Consider the following 18,084-nt stretch of genomic DNA (forward strand, 5'->3'; position numbering starts at 1 on the left):
TCTTTTCGCATCGGCCTTCAACCACAAGACCCCCCGTTTCTTTTCCAGATACTTCCACCCAAGAGCAGAAGGAACGGATGCACTTCTCCTTCCCTGGCCTCAGGGACTTCTGTTCGCCTTCCCACCGATTCCAATTCTTCCCAGAGTCCTGCGCAAGATTCGACAGGAGAGGGCCACGGTTCTTCTAGTGGCTCCCTTTTGGCCGCGCAGACCCTGGTTCGCGGCTCTCCGAAGTCTCTCCATCTGCGAACCCTGGAGGATCCCAACCACCCCAACCATGCTTCAGCAGGGCCCTCTGACGCATCCAAAGCCCCAGTGGTTTTGCTTGACCGCTTGGCTCTTGAGCGCTCAAGACTCCTAGCATGTGGATACTCACAAGAGGTGGTGGGCACCATCCTGGAAGCTCGCAAACCTTCGACGCGACGTATATACACTGCATCCTGGAAGGCCTTTGTCAGATGGGGACAGAGAAAGAAAATAAACCCCTTAAACCCAGGAGTTATCGGAATCTTGGAGTTTCTACAGGAGGGCGTAAGACTGAAGTTATCAGCCTCAACTCTCAAGCGTCAGATCGCGGCCATCTCCACGGTCGTCCCTTCTGTTGAGGGCGTTCCTACCTCTCAGCACAGGGACATCTCTGCCTTCCTAAAAGGCGTCACCCACATATGCCCTCCGACCATCCACCGCTTCCCCACCTGGAAGCTGAACCTAGTATTAAAGGCCCTCACCTCAGCTCCATTCGAACCCTTGCGGCAGGTTCCCCTTCAGTTCCTTCGGATGAAGGTACTATTTTTGACGGCTATCACCTCGGCCTGCAGAGTTTCAGAGCTCAGAGCCCTTTCAATCCACAAGGGCTTATGTACATTCCATAAAGATAAGGTCGTCTTAAGACTGGATCCAGCCTTCCTTCCAAAAGTAAACTCCTCCTTCCACAGAGCCCAAGACATTTCTCTGCCATCATTTTGCCCAAAACCTTCTTGTCAAGCAGAAAGATCATGGCACACCCTGGATCTTCGCAGGGCTATCCGCATCTACATCGATAGGACAGAAGAATTCAGGAAGTCCGACTCGATGTTTATTAATATTTCCAATCCCAACAAGGGGTTAAGAATGTCGCCCGCCTCCATAAGCTACACCCTGCGTAGGTGCATTGTTGAAGCCTACAAAGCTGCCAAGGTCACTCCTCCAACAGGAATCACCGCTCATTCCCTTCGCAGTTCAGCAACCTCAGCGGCGTTCAGCAGACAGGCCTCGCTTGACGAAATTTGCCGTGCGGCCACCTGGTCCACCATTAACACATTCATCAAGCACTACAGGATTAACACCTGGTCATCTGCTCAGGCGGCCTTTGGACGCAGGGTCCTTCAACACGTGCTGGAAGAAGTCTGACCCACCCTCTCTGGGAGCTCTAGAAGGTCCCAATCATAAGATGCCCTTGCCTCGGAGGAGAAGGATGCCTTGGTTCTTACCGTGAAGGCTCTTTCTCTTCCGAGGCGAAGGGCATCTGGCCCACCCAGATGTAATTCCTACACTTCTGAAGACCAGGTCGCTCCTTGCTTTATTAATCAATGGACCACGAAAGGACACGAGGCTCACACGGCCGATACCTGACTTCTTAGCACTCAACCAGTGCGAATGAACTAGTAATCCTCAAGTTTTTGCCCGCCCGTTGGCGGCCCAGTTACCACGTAACCCTCCGGGGTTATTTAGGTTCACTGTTCAATGTTTTTTAAACACTCCTGTTTCCTTCCTTACCTGTATACTCCTCTCACTGTTTGTTTAGCAATTCTCTAGAAGCTAGGCAAGCCAGTAACTGAGGATAGTGGGCGGTCTTCCCGCCAAGGAGACAGGAAGTTTCCTTTGGTCCTGCCTCCTGGAAGCAGCGGGAAAACACCCAATCATAAGATGCCCTTCGCCTCAGAAGAGAAAGAGCCTTCACGGTAAGAACCAAGGCATCCTTCATGTGCCAAGGCGCACAAGGCATCTGCCCTGGCTATGTATGTATCTATCAGATTTCTGATCTTTGACATAGATGACAGTTTCCACAGTACACACATGAAGCTTCTTTATACTGAATCAGACCCTTGGTCCATCAATTGTCTACTCAGACCGGCAGCGGCTCTCCAGGGACTCAGGCAGAGGTCTTTCAACATCACCTACTTGCCTAGTCCTTTTAACTGGAGATGCCGGGGATTGAACCTGGGACCTTCCACGTGCCAAGCAGATGCTTTACCACTGAGCCGCAGCCCCTCTCTGAAGAACTGAGCTGTGGCTCATGAAAACTCATACCCTGCCAGAAATTTTGTTAGTCTTCAAGGTGCTACTGGACTGTTGCTCTTTTCTATTGCTGTTGACAGACTAACCCGGCTATCCATCGTGATCAGTTTCCACAGTAGTCCCTCGAAAAGGGATGGCACAGGGAAGAAGGTTTTTCCTTCCTGTGTTTGATAATTATAGTGCCCAGCAAATTGATATTTTCTCTGAAAATTAGAATGGAAAGGGAAATCCTCTTTAAAATGAGGAACATATCGCCGAAATATACTTAAATGAGAGGTGTAGGATCCAGAATCTGTTTTGCTTCTTCTCGCATTCCCTCGTTAATTCCCCCCTTCCAGCCCTCTGTTTTAATTATTGTTTTTATGTGTTTGTATCTGTATTGGTTTAGTATGTGCTTTTGTTTGGTTTTAAAGGTGTTTACAATGTGTTTTTATTACGTATATTTTTAATCTGTTTGCTGCCTTGGCAGCCCTCATGGGGGCAGAAAGGCAGGCAATAAAGTTTTGTAAATAAAAAATAAATCTTTAATCAGTCAACTTAATTTAGCAACAGTTATTTGGACTTCCAGTGTAGTTCTGTATACTTATGGAATTTTGTGATTACGTAGATTTTTTAAAAGTGTATGTCAGAGAAGCATTTTAAAGCATGTTTTCATGATACAATTTTTTGGGAGGTTTATTTTGGTTTGTTTTTTTGTGTGTGAGGTTGCTTTCACACATGCTGAATAATGAACTTTCCATCCACTTTCAATGCACTTTAACGATCATTTGCAAGTGGATTTTGCATGCTCAGGCATGGGAGGTTTTTGCCTTAGATTTGCCTCTCTCTAGATGCACATTTCCCCCATCCAAATCCTCGAAACTCAAAAATAAGCCCCCATGCAGAGTTTTGGAAATTCAGATGGGGAAAACGTGCATCTAGAGAGTGGCAAATCCAAGGCAAAACCTCCCATGCATAAATGGCGATAGTAAAATCCAGCTGCAAAGTGCATTGAATGTGGATTGAAAGTGTATTATTTTGCATGTGTGAAAGGTGCCATATTGTCTCTAATGAGATGTAGCAACCTATTCTTCCTTAACTTGAAGCTGCTAAACAGGAAACTTTTGATACTTTACCAAATATATTCTCTTCCTGTTGTAATGGTGAACATTTATCTAAAAGAGTACAGGATGGGGCTGTAGAGTGAGGGAAAGGGCTGGTGTGTGTGTGGGGGGGACTCAGCAGTTGTTTCCTTTTGCTTCTGGTTCAGGGGATCTGCAGCCTGTAGCTACAGAGCCAAATGTAGCGCCATATTGAGCCCAATGCTTCTCTTTAAAAAAGAAAATAAAATCTTTTTATGATATGTTGGGGTGTGTGTGTGATGCTGGAATAACCAGTTTGTGAAAGCAATGGCAGAAAAAGCTTTTGATGGGACTCCAGAGCTTCTTTGAGATACTTTCCATAGAAAGGGAAATGGTAGAGGCGAAGAGTTGCCAGGAATGCAAGGGCAAACCTTGTGCAAATTTATGCCAGTGCACGAAAACAATCCTGCGCATATTTATTATGTATTGTGAGACCTCTCCTCTTCCTAATAAAGGACTTAAAGCAATGGGATAGGGCTGCAGAAAGTATGAATTATTCGTCAACATATCCGTTATATGAAGTTTTGATTGGGCTTTTTGGTCGGGCCTTCTTATGCTGGCCATTTCTTGATCTCTTGCTCTAAATGTTGGTAGAGTTTGGCTCTTTGATCGTAAAGGGTTTCATTCCACTGCTCTGAGGGAAGGAAAGTCTTATACATTTGAAGCACTCAAAGCAGTGGTTATTTTGAATATTTTGTGCATTTGATTAAACTGTCTTGAAAGTCCGAGATCATCATGAAAGGTTGAATGCTGGTAACATAAGCAGCTAGGTAGAGCAGAACCTCCTTGATATTCACTGGCACAAAGTCTCATCAGGGATTTCTGTGTGAGTGAGGGTTGGCGTGGCGTAGTGGTTAGAATATCATGCTAGGACATGGGACCACTGGGTTCAAATCCCATGGAAGTAGGGTTGCCAGGTCCCTCTTCGCCACCAGCAGCAGGTTTGGGGCGGAGCCTGAGGAGGGTGGGGTTTGGGTAGGGCAGGGACTTCAATGCCATAGAGTCCTATTGCCAAAGCGGTCACTTTCTCCAAGTGAACTGATCTCTATCCACTAGAGATCAGTTGTAATAGCAGGAGATCTCCAGCTACTACCTGGAGGTTGGCATCCCTACATGGAAGCTTGCCGGGTGACCCTGGTCCATTACAATCACTCAATCTAACCCTCCTCACAGGGTTATTGGTGAGGATAAAATTGAGAGAACAATGTGAAAATCTACTTTGGGTTCTACTACCTGGAGGTTGGCATCCCTACATGGAAGCTTGCCGGGTGACCCTGGTCCATTACAATCACTCAATCTAACCCTCCTCACAGGGTTATTGAAGTGAGGATAAAATTGAGAGAACAATGTGAAAATCTACTTTGGGTCCTATTCAGGAAGAAAAGCGGGATACAAATAAAAATTAAGCACAGTATGCTGAGTCTAAACCGTTTGGGAAATTTTTCGTGGCGTCCTCGAGAAGCTCTATATAGCAAAAGCATTTTGTACTTTAAAATGCATACAGAAATCTTAATATACACCTTTTGCTGTCTGCATCTCTGCTTCTCTTAACTTCAAGCTTATTCCAAGTCTTTTATGTTTCATCATTACCTTTGGGGTGCTGGTTAGAGCCATTCAAATAAATACCGATTGTGCTGCATTACTATTCTCAGAAGGGAGTCTGATTTGCACTCTGCACTCTAGCCCACAATTTGCTGGCTGGGAAACAACCATAGGTTTGCATTCTTTTACAAGCCTTTCTATATTTAAAGCCAGAGCAGCTGCTGCCATGTATTGAGGAATGGCTAGTTTCACACTTGAAAAAGGGGATGGTGAATAAACTAGAATCGAAAAGATGTTCAGGTTTATGTCTGGATCTCCTTGCTGAGGGCAAAGAGCCTGAAGGGACATTTAAGAGTCCGTGACAATGCCATAAGAGTTAGTTTAGAACAGTTTCTGGAGTGAAAGGATAAATTAACCTGTAAAAAGGTAAAGGTAAAGGTCCCCTGTGCAAGCACCGGGTCATTCCTGACCCATGGGGTGACGTCACATCTCTACGTTTACGAGGCAGACTTTGTTTACGGGGTGGTTTGCCAGTGCCTTCCCCACTCATCTCTTTTTTACCCCCAGCAAGCTGGGTACTCATTTTACCGACCTCGGAAGGATGGAAGGCTGAGTCAACCTTGAGCCGGCTACCTGAAACCAACTTCCGTGAGCAGAGCTTGGACTGCAGTACTGCAGCTTACCACTCTGTGCCACGGGGCTCCTTACCAAATTAACCTGTACCTCATCCTTAAAACCAGCGATTTTGTGTGTTCTCATGTTATGGATGGGGGATTTCTGTTTTAATTTCATTATTTTTTTTAAAGAACAAACAGTTGATGAGAGAATGTAGAGGAAGAGGTTGTAAAGAGATGAAAAACAGGGTTTTAAAAAAATTTCCTAGATTGTGCGAGGGTTTTGTGTGTGTGTGTGTGTGTGTGTGCGTGTGCGTGTGTGTGCCTGGTATTTTGGTATCCCATGGCGACTTCTCCATTTTAGTCAAAACATTTTAATGATCATTTTCTGTTTTGGCTTTCTGCCACGTGACTGATTCTTTTTAGATGTTTTCAATTAACTATATATATATTTTAAAAATTCATCTGATGAAGCAGGCTTTGAATCAGACATTTTGGCCACAATGATTTTTGGTCTTTAAGGTTCTGGAAGACTCTATTTTGGTTGTAGCAGTTGACCATGGCTACCTCCATGAAATGTTTTTTTAAAACTTCAAACCCTAGAGTTTATATCCGAATTCTTTATATTTGACTGGAAAGCTGCCCCCACCCCTTTCAGTAAAATGCACCTTACGTAAAAACTGTGTGAATTCTGCTTTGGTGAACGGAAGATCTGGGAATATTAAGGGTTTTTACTCTGTTCATATAATTTAAAGCTATACCTAAATAAGCATTAAAAGAAAGAAGAAAAACATGAAAGGACTTCAACTCTCTCCAGATCAATAAAGTAATCAGGAAGGACCACAGATGCCACAACCAGGCTGTGGGGTGTGTATGTGTGTCGCTTTGTGCTGCCTGTGAAATATTTCACTTCTATTGTTGAACAATTGCAGGTTCTGCAGCATTTTCTTAAACTGGAAAATCCAACTGTTGTCTGCTTTTTTTTGTTTTTGTTTAAACCAAATACAATTCTCCTGTTTAAGAACAAAATATGGGTTTAGTTTATTGGCCGCAGAAAAAAGATACTCTGTGTCAACTTGTCTCTTCTGCCTAATAAATAGCATTCTTTCCAGCCATCCGGACAGCCATAAATTACTCAAACCTGCCCACGAGGCCATTCACCTCTTCAGGAGTTCTGTTCCCTGTTAATCAATAAATGGCCCTTTGCTTTCCTTATCAAGCGACAGCCAGATGGTTCAATTAAATTCATGGCAACAGTGATGGAGGATTAGCTGAGTTTATGCTGCTGGTAATCCTTCGTCATCTGCTCTGCCAGGACCTTCCCACCTGTTGCCGCCCCAACCCCTGAGGTCACAACCTTCTGAAATTCTGGCTAGCTGGTCACTGGAGCCATTTTATTTCCCATTTTATTTCTTCTTCTTCTTCCTTCTTCTTTCTTCTTCTTTCTTCTTTCTTCTTTCTTCTTTCTTCTTCTTGCCATCAACTCGCAGCCAATTTATGGTTGACCCCATAGGGCTTACAAGTCAAGAGTTGTTCAGAGGTGGTTTGCCATTGCCTGCCTATGCGTAGCAGCCCTGGGCTTCCTTGGTGGCCTCTCATCAAAACACCGACCAGTGCCGACCCTCCTTAGCTGACGAGATTGGGCTAGCCTGGCCTATCCAGGTCAGGGCCAGTCTTGGCTATTCCCCATAAATGTGGACAGCTCTACCTTATGCCAAAAAGTTTCATACCTGCTCTTCAGGAAAGATGCTCCACATAAGCTCTGGCTGTGGAGGAGCCCCAAAGGATTATGGGGCTTGCTGTGTGGAGCAATGGACAGAGCTTCTGGGAACTGAGAAGGAGCCAGAACATACCAAGAAGGAGTCCATGACAGTCTTCCAAGAAACATCCATTCCAAAGCACTGCATATTTTATGCACAGTCAAAGAGCTAGATTCGAGTCCAGTAGCACCTTAAAGACCAACAAGATTTCCAGGGTAGAAGAAGAAAAAGAAGAGTTGGTTTTTATATGCCGACTTTCTCTACCACTTAAGGAAGAATCAAACTGGCTTACAGTCACCTTCCCCCCGTCACAACAGACACCTTGTGGGGTAGGTGAGGCTGAGAGAACTCTAAGAGAGCTGTGACTAGCCCAAGGTCACCTAGTTGGCGTCCTGTGAAGGAGTGGGGGAAACCAACTCGGTTCACCAGATTAGCCTCTGCTGCTCATGTGGTGGAGGGGGGAATCAAACCCGGTTCTCCAGATCAGAGTCCACCGCTCCAAACCACCATTCTCAACCACTACACCAAGCTTGCTTTCAAGGCTCCTTTTGTCAGATACCTCCCTTCATATCCGACAAAGGAAATTTTGACTCTCAAAAGTTTATAACCTACCAATCTTGTTGGTCTTTAAGGTGCTGCTGGACTCAAATCTATCTCTTTTACTGCAGACCAATACAGCTACCCACTTGAAACTTCTTTTTCCCCCATCAGGTCACAGATATGCACAGTCAAATAGGGGATACTAATGGATAAGGTCTGCAGAGGGAAGAGCTTCATAGGAACACACAAAGCTGCTTTATACCAAGACCAATCTCTGGAAGCTTAGGGCTTCCACAACAGGCTCAGGGCTCTGATGGAGATAAGGTTGCCCACCTAGAGGGGCCTGCAGTTCTCCCGTAATAACCAGACTAGAGAGATCAGTTCCCCTGGAGAAAATGGCTGCTTTGGAGGGTGACCTGATGGCAAAAAAAGGCTCAACCACCAAATCTCCAGAAATTTCCCAGCCCCGAACTGGCAACCTAAGATGGAGAGGATCCATAACTTAGTGGCACAGAAAAATATGGCTTGGAGTTAGGGTTGCCAGGCCCCTCTTTGCCACCAGTGGGAGGCTTTTTGGGCGGAGCCTGAGGAGGGCGGGGTTTGGGGAGGGACTTCGATGCCATAGAGTCCAGTTGCCAAAATGGCCACTTTCTCCAGGTGAACTGATCTCTATTGACTGGAGATCAGTTGTAATAGCAGGAGATCTCCAGCTAGTACCTGGAGGCTGGCAACTCTACTTGGAGTGAGTTAGCAATTTATATAAATGCAAAGGCTTGCAAGCTTTGTGAAAATAAACTCAGGATTACTGACTCACAGCCTGCTTACAAATTTAGGGCATTCCCTTGCCCTAAAAGGAGCCCCATGGCGCAGAGTGGTAAGCTGCAGTACTGCAGTCCAAGCTCTGCTCACAACCTCAGTTCGATCCCAACGGAAGTCAGTTTCAGGTAGCCAGCTCATGGTTGACTCAGCCTTCCATCCTTCTGAGGCTGGTAAAACGAGTACCCAGCTTGCTGGCGGTAAAGGGAAGATGACTGGGGAAGGCACTGGCAAACCACCCCGTCAACAAAGTCTGCCTAGGAAACGTCGGGATGTGACGTCACCCCATGGGTCAGGGATGACCCGGTGCTTGCACAGGAGACCTTTACCTTTTTACCTTGCCCTAAAAGAAAATGGAACCAAAGACAAATTCTTGGCTATGAGGATCCCCCACCCTGCCCACTGCTTTTTCAAGGCCATCTTCCTCTGGCCTTGTCCAACGAGTAACAGCCATATAGCTCTCTTCTGTGCTGTGTCCCACGTCACCTACGGATGCCCTCTCTGAAAAGTTCTTATCTCCGCAATAGACCAAATCGTTCAAATTATCAAGGCCATTCCATATCGGGAGCTAAGCGTGCCTCCGGCGGGGCAGGAGAGGGGAAGGCGTGTGGCACCCTATTGATATTGGACTGCAACAAGGAGAGGTAAAGTCCAGCTTACAACAAATAAGCGTTTAAACATTAGCTGGCTGGACTACTGCGAAGATGGTGGCAGGCCTGTTGTGGGGCTCAAGGAGTCCCCCTGACAGGCTGCATACCAACGGATGTCTGACTATGGAGGACGGCTGATAGCGCCTTCTGAAAGAAACACAAGCTGTATCTTTAGCCAGCTTCAGATTTAGCTATGCGATAGCAACATGTTTGCAAGTAGTGACAAAATATCACAAGGAAGCCTTTTTTTGTCACTGCCGGAAAAGGGATGGTAGTTTTGGCTTCGTTCTCATTTTTTGACAGGTGATACAAGTACAGTTATATATTACACAGTAAACAGGTCAGAGGAGCCCTGTGGCGCAGAGTGTTAAGCTGCAGTACTGCAGTCCAAGCTCTGCTCACGACCTGAGTTCAATCCCGACGGAAGTTGGTTTCAGGTAGCCGGTTCAAGGTTGACTCAGCCTTCCATCCTTCCGAGGTCGGTGAAATGAGGACCCAGCTTGCTGGGGGTAAAGGGGGGATGACTGGGGAAGGCACTGGCAAACCACCCCGCAAAGTCTGCCTTGGAAACGTCGGGATGTGACATCACCCCATGGGTCAGGAATGACCCGGTGCTTGCACAGGGGACCTTTACCTTACTTAAACAGGTCAGGTCTAGGCTCTGTACCCTTTGTCGCAGTCAGATGCGAGGTTTTTTTTTGGTGGGGGGTCTCTTCAATTCCCTGGTGGGCCATTCCGATCGTGACTGTGACACGTGTGGGGAAGGGACTTCAGTCATCCCTCCAACACCGTTTCCCTGTAGGCTGTAGTGGAAGTATCCTGAGGAGGGCTGGAAGCGTCAGGTGAAAAAATTGAGGTACAGCATGCCCTCGAGTCATTAGTATATGGCATTTCAGAGTTAAGGAACTGGCAATTTAAATACCCCCCCCCAGTTTAAAAATACAGTAATGGTCTTAATTCCTCTTCTCACATCATTGTAATACCAGATATTGAGCATAAACTGGGGGAGGGGGAACCTTCATGCCCAGTTTGAGGGCTTTCCAGAGGCATTTAGCTAGCTGCTGGGCTCTTTCTAAATACGTTGTTGGCTGCACAAAATTAAAGCTAGCGACATCAGATATGACACGTGGGTTTTCAATGGAACTAAATTCCACTGAGAGACACCATGGCATTGTGGTTAGAGTGTTGGACTAGGATCTGGGAGATCCAGGTTCAAATCCCCTCTCTGCCATGAAAGCTGGGTGGCCTTAAATTGGCCAGTGTCCGCCTAACTGACAGGGTTGTTGTGAAGATAAATGGAGATGGGGAGAAAGTTGTAAGCGGCTGTAGAGAGCCAGCATGGTGTAGTGGTTAAGAGCAGTGGTTTGGAGCAGTGGACTCTGATCTGGTGAACCAGGTTGGTTTCCCCACTCCTACACATGAAGCCAGCTGGGTGACCTTGGGCTAGTCACAGTTCCCTTAGAGCTCTCTCAGCCCCACTACCTCACATGGTGTCTGTTGTGGGGAGGGGAAAGGAAGATGATGGTTAGCCAGTTCGATTCTTCCTTAAGTGGTAGAGAAAGTCGGCATATAAAATCCAAATCCTCTTCCTCCTCCTCCTCCTCCTTCGTTCCCCAAAAGAGGGGTATAAATAGTTAAATAAATTGATTAATTTGGGGGAAGCAACATTTGAGTGTCAACAGACAACTCTGAAGAGATAGCAAGAGACAAGGGCTGTGACTAACCTCCCCCCCTTTTTTTCTTCTTGAACAGTATTCAGGTTTTCAGCAAACAGCAGACAAGTGCTTCATTTGTGGACACCTCATAATGGAAATGGTAAGACCACGGGGCTCCTAAGGTATAGAATTTGTGGGGGCTGTATTATTTCGTGCATGCTGACCTGCGTAATATTGCTGTCTGTTGGGGTGCATTCCCATCCATCTTCCCATTTCCTCCCTGAAATCCCAGCTCTTTCACAAAATATAAAACGGGACTTTTGGACTGCTGTTGATCTGAAAAGTGCTCAGAGCTTTCTGAGGCACACTGAAGCTGTTTTGTCTAGTAGATGCTGAGAGCCAGCATGGTGTAGTGGTTAAGAGCGGTGCTTTGGAGCAGTGGACTCTAATCTGGAGAGTCGGGTTTGATTCCCCACTCCTCCACATGAGCGGCGGAGGCTAATCTGGTGAACCAGGTTGGTTTCCCCACTCCTCCACATGAAGCCAGCTGGGTGACCTTGGGCTAGTCAACACTCTCTCAGCCCACCTACCTCACAGGGTGTCTGTTGAGGGGAAGGGAAGGTGATTGTAAGCCGGTTTGATTCTTCCTTAAGTGATAAAGTTGGCATATAAAAATCGACTCTTCTTCTTTTGATGATGAAATGTTGTCTCTTTACAGCCACGCAAAATGGTCCTGTAGAGGATATTCTTTTGCCTATTTAATATCTTTCTTGTCTGAAAGTGGCGGTTCTTTGGTACCAACAGTGATGCAGAAAACTTTTTCATGACAATCGAACAAACAGCAGAGAGGAGGATGCCGGGTGGGCAGGTGTAACAATGCTGATCCTAAGCAGGGCTACACCCTTCTAAGCCGGTTGACTTCCACGGACGTAACTCTGCTTAGGTTGGCACTGTAAGCCTCTGTCAAATCCATTTTAAGCTGGTTTTCCCACAGGAAGGAGGGAAGGGCAGGCATTTGTGACATTTCAGAGAAATTACTTCTCCCCCCCCCCGCACCCTCCCAGCATAAATAGTCGGGGTCTACAGCATCCTAATCTTCCTTCATTCTTCCTGACAAACGGAAAAGGATTGTTGGAAGATTTTGTGTTCTAATCACACTCAGAAGGCAGACATAGCAGCAGCCCGAGAGGATGAAGTACAAATCCTTCTTGTCTCCCAGCTGACCCTGTTCCTCTGGGCCTTACAACCCACCAGCAAGGGGCCTGCAATGCATTTTTAGGTCCCGACCTGCAGTCTGAGATCCAGCCATTTAACAATCCCTTTCCCAAGCACCTTACAAATTTCCATTTTAAAAAGTACTCACTATGTAAGGAATAGACCCTTGAGAAAGGAAAAATGCATCCTATGGATCCTTGGACTGTCTGGCTCTGTTTGCAGATCCTGCAGGCTCTCGGGAAGTCGTACCATCCGGGCTGTTTCCGCTGTGTGATGTGCAACGAATGTCTGGACGGCGTTCCTTTTACTGTAGATGTGGAGAATAATATTTACTGTGTCAAAGACTATCACACGTGAGTGTGGGAAGCGTTTTTGTCTCGCATTGGGAGAGGGAAGACGTTTCTGTGTTAGTGGAGGAGGGGCTGATTTGGTCTTGTCAGGCCACACTTAAGAGCAAGGCAGTATCCATTGTTCAGTCTGGTTTAATAATGGCTAGAATGGGCACCGGTATTCGCTCACCCAACATGCCTGTATCCTGCCTTTCTTCCATTGTGTAATTCAAGGCAGTGTAGATCAAGGCGCTGCAGAGGATGGCAGAGAGCTGTTCCTGTGGGCAGCAGAGGATAGGACTCGCAATAACAAAACAAAAAAGCCATTTTGCAGCTTTTTTTAAATTTACCGGGGCCTTTCGCCCCATAGGGAACAGCGAGGCTGCGCCTGCTAAAAAGCAGGCACAGCACTGCCGTTTCCGGCGCCAGTGTAACCGTCCAAACGGGGATTGGAAGCCGCCTAACCGACGGCTCCTCCCCCTGCCCCCAGAACACCCCCCTGCGCCTGCGCGGCCTCTCTATGCCGTGGCCTGTGCCACAGAAAGGATGCGCTGGCAGAGGGGTGAAGCGCGTTCCTGTGGCGCTCGGCCGCCAGCGGCACTGGCCTTGCTCCCAGCATAAGTAATCACGGTTTTACACGCCCTTACGCTGGTGTTAGTTTCTAGCCAGTTTCCCATCACATCACAAGTCCTATCCTCTGCTGCCAACAGGAACAGCTCCCTGCCCTCTTCTAAGTGACAGCCTTTCAAATACTTAAAGAGAGCAATCATGTCCGTCCTCAGTCTCCTCTTCTCCAGTCTAAACATTCCCAACTCCCTCAGCCTTTCTTCATAGGGCTTGATCTCCAGGCCCCTCATAATCCTTGTGACTCTCCTCTGCACCCTCTCCATCCTACTGAGGGCTCAAATCAGCCTCTTGCTTATACTGCCTCCCCAGTAAAAGGGGTTATCAAGCTTCTGGTGGGCTACCCTGTGTGGTGGCTGGTGGGCAGCATTCAGCCTGATGGGTTATGGAGGTCTGCATTCCATGGGGAGAAGCAAGGTAGGCAAGGGGTGTGTGTGATGGAGTTTGGGGCTGACCTGAGGCTTTCAGGGACAGCCTTTGCTCCACTGGGCCTTCAGTACTTCTTTGGCATTTGGAATGGCAGCCCCACCTCTAAAGGCTGAGAAACGTTACTTATTTTCCCTAGTCCTGGGGCTAATTTACGTGGGTTTTATTAATAAGAATGCCATCTAAACAGGATGTCAGGAGAAACCACACTGGCTAAGAGTGAGGGCTTCAAGCCACCTCCCATATTACAGTTAAAAAATTTAGCTGTTATTAAAATGCTGGCTTTTGACAAAACTCTGTCTCTTAACAAAAGTGTGTCCTATTTATCCTTCTCTCTCTTTCTCTTTTTAATCCTAGGGTTTTTGCGCCGAAGTGTGCTTCCTGTAACCAGCCAATATTACCAGCACAGGTATGGTTCTCCAGAGCCTTTGTTCAATGTTTGGGGCTTTGCCACCCCATTTATGCCCCACTCATCCTCTAGCAGTTAGTGGATGTGCTAGACTGGTTCCAGTTAAGAAAAAAGAAATCTCCCAAATCCATGGCTCCAAACCAGGTTGCAAGACATTTTTTCACTTTGTGTTTGTTTTCGTGTGGTTGAGTGGACTAGAAGAATGAACTGGTTAGTTATGGTGGGCGATGCTGGTGGATCTGCTGCCAAGCCTTTCTCAGCAGAAGAGTTCAGTGCTCCAGTGTTCTCTGGTCCCTGCTGACCTTTGTAGTCTGACGGCCCTGTAGTCGTGCTGCTAGTAACGGAGCCAGCGGGACAGGACGGGACAGGACCCGCGATGAAGCAGGAAAACAAGCTGTAGGTGCCAATTGCTTGCGGTTGCACAACCAAGGAATTCACCAGCAAATAGCACGTGGTCACTGCAGCGGAAGGATAAGTGCACGTGTGTGTCTGTGTGTGTGTGTGTATGTGCTGTCCTAGGGTATATTTTCAGCTGTTGGACCCAGTCTCTTGGAAATATCTCTGGCACAAGGCCCAATAAATTGAACGATGATGGGTCAATGAAACATTCGAATTGCACACAGCTCCTCTCCCTCTCCTCCTCCCCAAGAGAATGTAGCACACAACCCTTCCATGTGTTCAGTCCATGAGCAGAGCGGGAGAATAGGCACAAGTGTTCCAGCCCCACCTCTGCACAATTTCTGGTTCATCAGTACAATGCCAACACATGAAGGAAATGCCCACCTCTGTGCTCCCTCTGCTTGATCAGGGACATTTGGAAAGCAGTATTCCTGATCGTATGGGGAGGGTACATGTGCATCCTTCTCCACGCTTAGGCACAATGTTGAGCTGGTAGTTGGGGGAGAAATGGCAGTATGGGGCCAGCGTGCTCATACCTGCTCTCCCTCTCCGTGTGTTCACTAAATGTGTGGGAAGGTCGGGCACTCGGGGCTGGAGTGGGTTTCTCAATTCTGCAGAACAGGTTTTTTTAAAAATCGTTTTTACTTTATGCGCTGCTTCCTGCAAGGAAGGTTACTCACCCTTTTGGCAAAAGAATGGAATGAAAGAGGGGATGATGCATCCCCTGGAACCAGTTTCCAAGATGTGTTGGAAGCAGAGAACGCGCAAAAGGTTGTGCAAAACAGAGTTCCGTCGTTGAGATGGGTGAAAAAAAGACATAAGGTTGCCAAATCTTTCAACCTCCTTTGCTCTCTACCTCAAACCAGGGTTCCGAGGAGACCATCCGGGTGGTGTCGATGGACAGAGATTACCACGTGGAATGTTATCACTGCGAGGTAAACTTTAGAGCTTCTTATGGAATTCCTTTGCCGGGAAGTCATTGCCTTGTCTTGCTGAGTCAGGGTGAATTTTCCCCAGGGTTGAACCAAAGCCAGAGCTGTGGTTTTAGCCTTGGGTTCCTCCCATGGGGAAGGAGACCAAAAGCATCTGTGGGCCCGAGAAGGGTCAGCCCACTTGTCACCTTTGGTCATGATAGTCAAAGCCGCAGAATTGCCTCTTGGAGCATATTTATGCTGAACACTCACTCGAAGGCTTTACGAGGGGAGTGGACGTGTTCATGGAGGCTAGGGCTATCCATAGCTACTAGTTAAAATGAATACTAGTCATGATGCATTCCTATCCTCACTAGTATCAGAAAAGCATAACTATCATATTCAGCAAGACCGGAAACAATTTTATTAAATTATTTCCCAGACAAACCAAAGGATATTCGAGTTATGTCTCTCCATATGTTAACAGCTGCTAGAACAAATTTTGTGAGAAATTGGAAAAGCAATAAATTCCCCAACTTAAATAATTGGCTCGACAAGGTTAAAGAAACCTATGCTTTAACTAAGTTGACGTGCTATAATAATGATAAAAATACGGAAGAACTGGATGCTCGCTGGAATTCAGCGATTTCAAGGATGGAGAAAGCATTCTAATGTGTAAATTGTAGAGAGGTGGTGATATAATAATCATGCTGATTTTAGATAAATAGAGTATTATTTGATTAAGTGCTATGGGTATTTTAGTTATATTAGCACTGTTTTAGTTCGTTGTTGTTTTTTAATTGTATCATTAGTATTGGGTTTTTTTAGTAATGTTATATCTATGGGTTTCTCCCCTTCTTTTATTGTAAGCTTAATTATTTGTTTTTAAAGAGCACACCTATTATATTAGGTGCTTTGGAACTCAGGCAGGACAATGCTGCTGCAGTTGTCTTGTTTGTGGGCTTCCTAGAGGCACCTGGTTGGCCACTGTGGGAACAGACTGCTGGACTTGATGGGCCTTGGTCTGATCCAGCCATGGCCTTTCTTATGCTCTTATGAGGAATCATGCTCTTTGCTTGTAAAACTATATGCCACCTTTCTGTCACAATGGGGGATTCAGAGTTAGTATTATTCTAGATGCCCTTGCCCTTCTCATGTTTTATCCTCCCTTTCCTAAAGGAACGGGCTAGCACGCGGGATTCCTTTCCCCCTATTTATCCTCACAACAATCTTGCAGTGTAGGTTAAGGCTAAGAAATAGTGACTGCCGTACAGCAGGCTTCGTGGCATAGTGGTGATTTGAACCCAGTCCCAGCCAAACGCTATAACCACTATGCTGCGCTGTAGCCATCAGCTAAGGTTTGTGTGTGGTCCTCTTTCTCTTAGGTCTGTGGGCTCCAGCTCAACGACGAGGAAGGCCGCCGATGCTATCCTTTGGAGGGACACCTGCTCTGCCACACCTGTCACATCAGGCGCCTCGGCCTGAAAGTGCCGCCTCCTCCTCCTCCTCCGGGGTACCCGATGCACATGACAGAACTCTGAGTCCTGCCCAGAGGGACGCTTCCATGGGGGAAAAGCTCAACACACACAACCTGCCTTTTTTTAACAGGAAAAAAAAAGACAAAGCAGACGAGTTATTTATTGCATCAAAGACTGAGGAGAGCGCCTCTCTGAGGGTACTGTCTGCGGGCAGGCTGAGGATGCGTCTATGTTCCATTTGCCTACATAATTCCTCTTCAGACTCTGGGTACTTGAAACGGAAAAGGAACGAAAGATGCACCCCTCAGATGTGAATGTAAAACGTTTTTGAATGCTGCGGTACAAAAAAAGGGCCACCTTTGACCTTGGGACGGTGGTGATTTGGGTCCCCACCAAAAGCATCTCGACGCCTTTCAGCAGTTCTGCAGGCAAGGCGAGATGAATGCCTGAGGAATTGAAAACCTACCCTGGCTGTTGGGGAGGCCCACAGGCTTTTGCTGGAAGACGAGTCGATCCGTTTATCAAGGCTTTCCCATTCAAACGTGGTTTTAAAAGAAGGAAGGTATTCCGGTACTATCTTTCTACCTATGTAGTTTAATTTCCCCGGGCTCCTACGCCTTTCCAGCAAGAGAGATGTGGAGTGCTTCTTGTGTGGGAAGCGTGGTACAGATGTGGCTATGAAATGTGTCCTTTCAGGCATTATACACACAGGAGTTACATCAGAGGAATTCTAGGATGCTTGTGATTCCCCCCCCCCATATATACACAAAGGAAAAGAGTGGGGGTTCTAGTGTCAGGGTGGGGGTGGCAGAAGACTGAGGCTGCCGGGCCATGTAGAAGAAGAAGAAGAGTTGGTTTTTATATGCCGACTTCCTCTACCACTTAAGGCAGATTCAAACCGGCTTACAATCACCTTCCTCTCCCCACAACAGACCCTGTGAGGTAGGTGGGGTGAGAGAGCTCTTAATAGAACTGTGACTAGCCCAAGGTCTCCCAGCTGGCTTCGTGTGTAGGAGTGGGGAAACAAATCCAGTTCACCAGATTAGCCTCTGCCGCTCATGTGGAGGAGTGAGGAATCAAACCCGCTTCTCCAGATAAGAGTCCACTGCTCCAAATCACCGCTCTTAACCACTACACCATGCTGGCTGAGTGGTAGGAGATCGCTGGGGGCTCACAGCTGCCTTAGCTGGCTGTAGCGATGAGTACAGTTGCTCAGAACAACACAGATTAAGGGTGTGGGAATCTTTCAAGGCCTGCCTGGAAGCTGAGATGTTGCAGAATGACGCTCAGTTTCTGATTGCAGACCCAGCACTTAATA

The 18,084-nt window shown here is 46.9% G+C and overlaps 1 protein-coding gene across 1 annotated transcript in view; it reads left to right on the forward strand.

Annotated features, from left to right (window-relative positions):
- Positions 1 to 16,829, forward strand: part of WTIP (WT1 interacting protein) — a 71,184-nt gene extending 54,355 nt beyond the window's left edge. The window contains exons 4-8 of the mRNA XM_056862328.1: positions 11,073 to 11,135; positions 12,413 to 12,543; positions 13,927 to 13,978; positions 15,244 to 15,312; positions 16,674 to 16,829. Of these exons, the coding sequence (XP_056718306.1) occupies positions 11,073 to 11,135; positions 12,413 to 12,543; positions 13,927 to 13,978; positions 15,244 to 15,312; positions 16,674 to 16,829 (471 nt within the window). The remainder of the gene's footprint in view (positions 1 to 11,072; positions 11,136 to 12,412; positions 12,544 to 13,926; positions 13,979 to 15,243; positions 15,313 to 16,673) is intronic.
- Positions 16,830 to 18,084: the final 1,255 nt, after the last annotated feature.

This window comes from Euleptes europaea, chromosome 17 (genome assembly GCF_029931775.1).
Source record: "Euleptes europaea isolate rEulEur1 chromosome 17, rEulEur1.hap1, whole genome shotgun sequence".
Lineage (NCBI taxonomy): Eukaryota > Metazoa > Chordata > Lepidosauria > Squamata > Sphaerodactylidae > Euleptes > Euleptes europaea.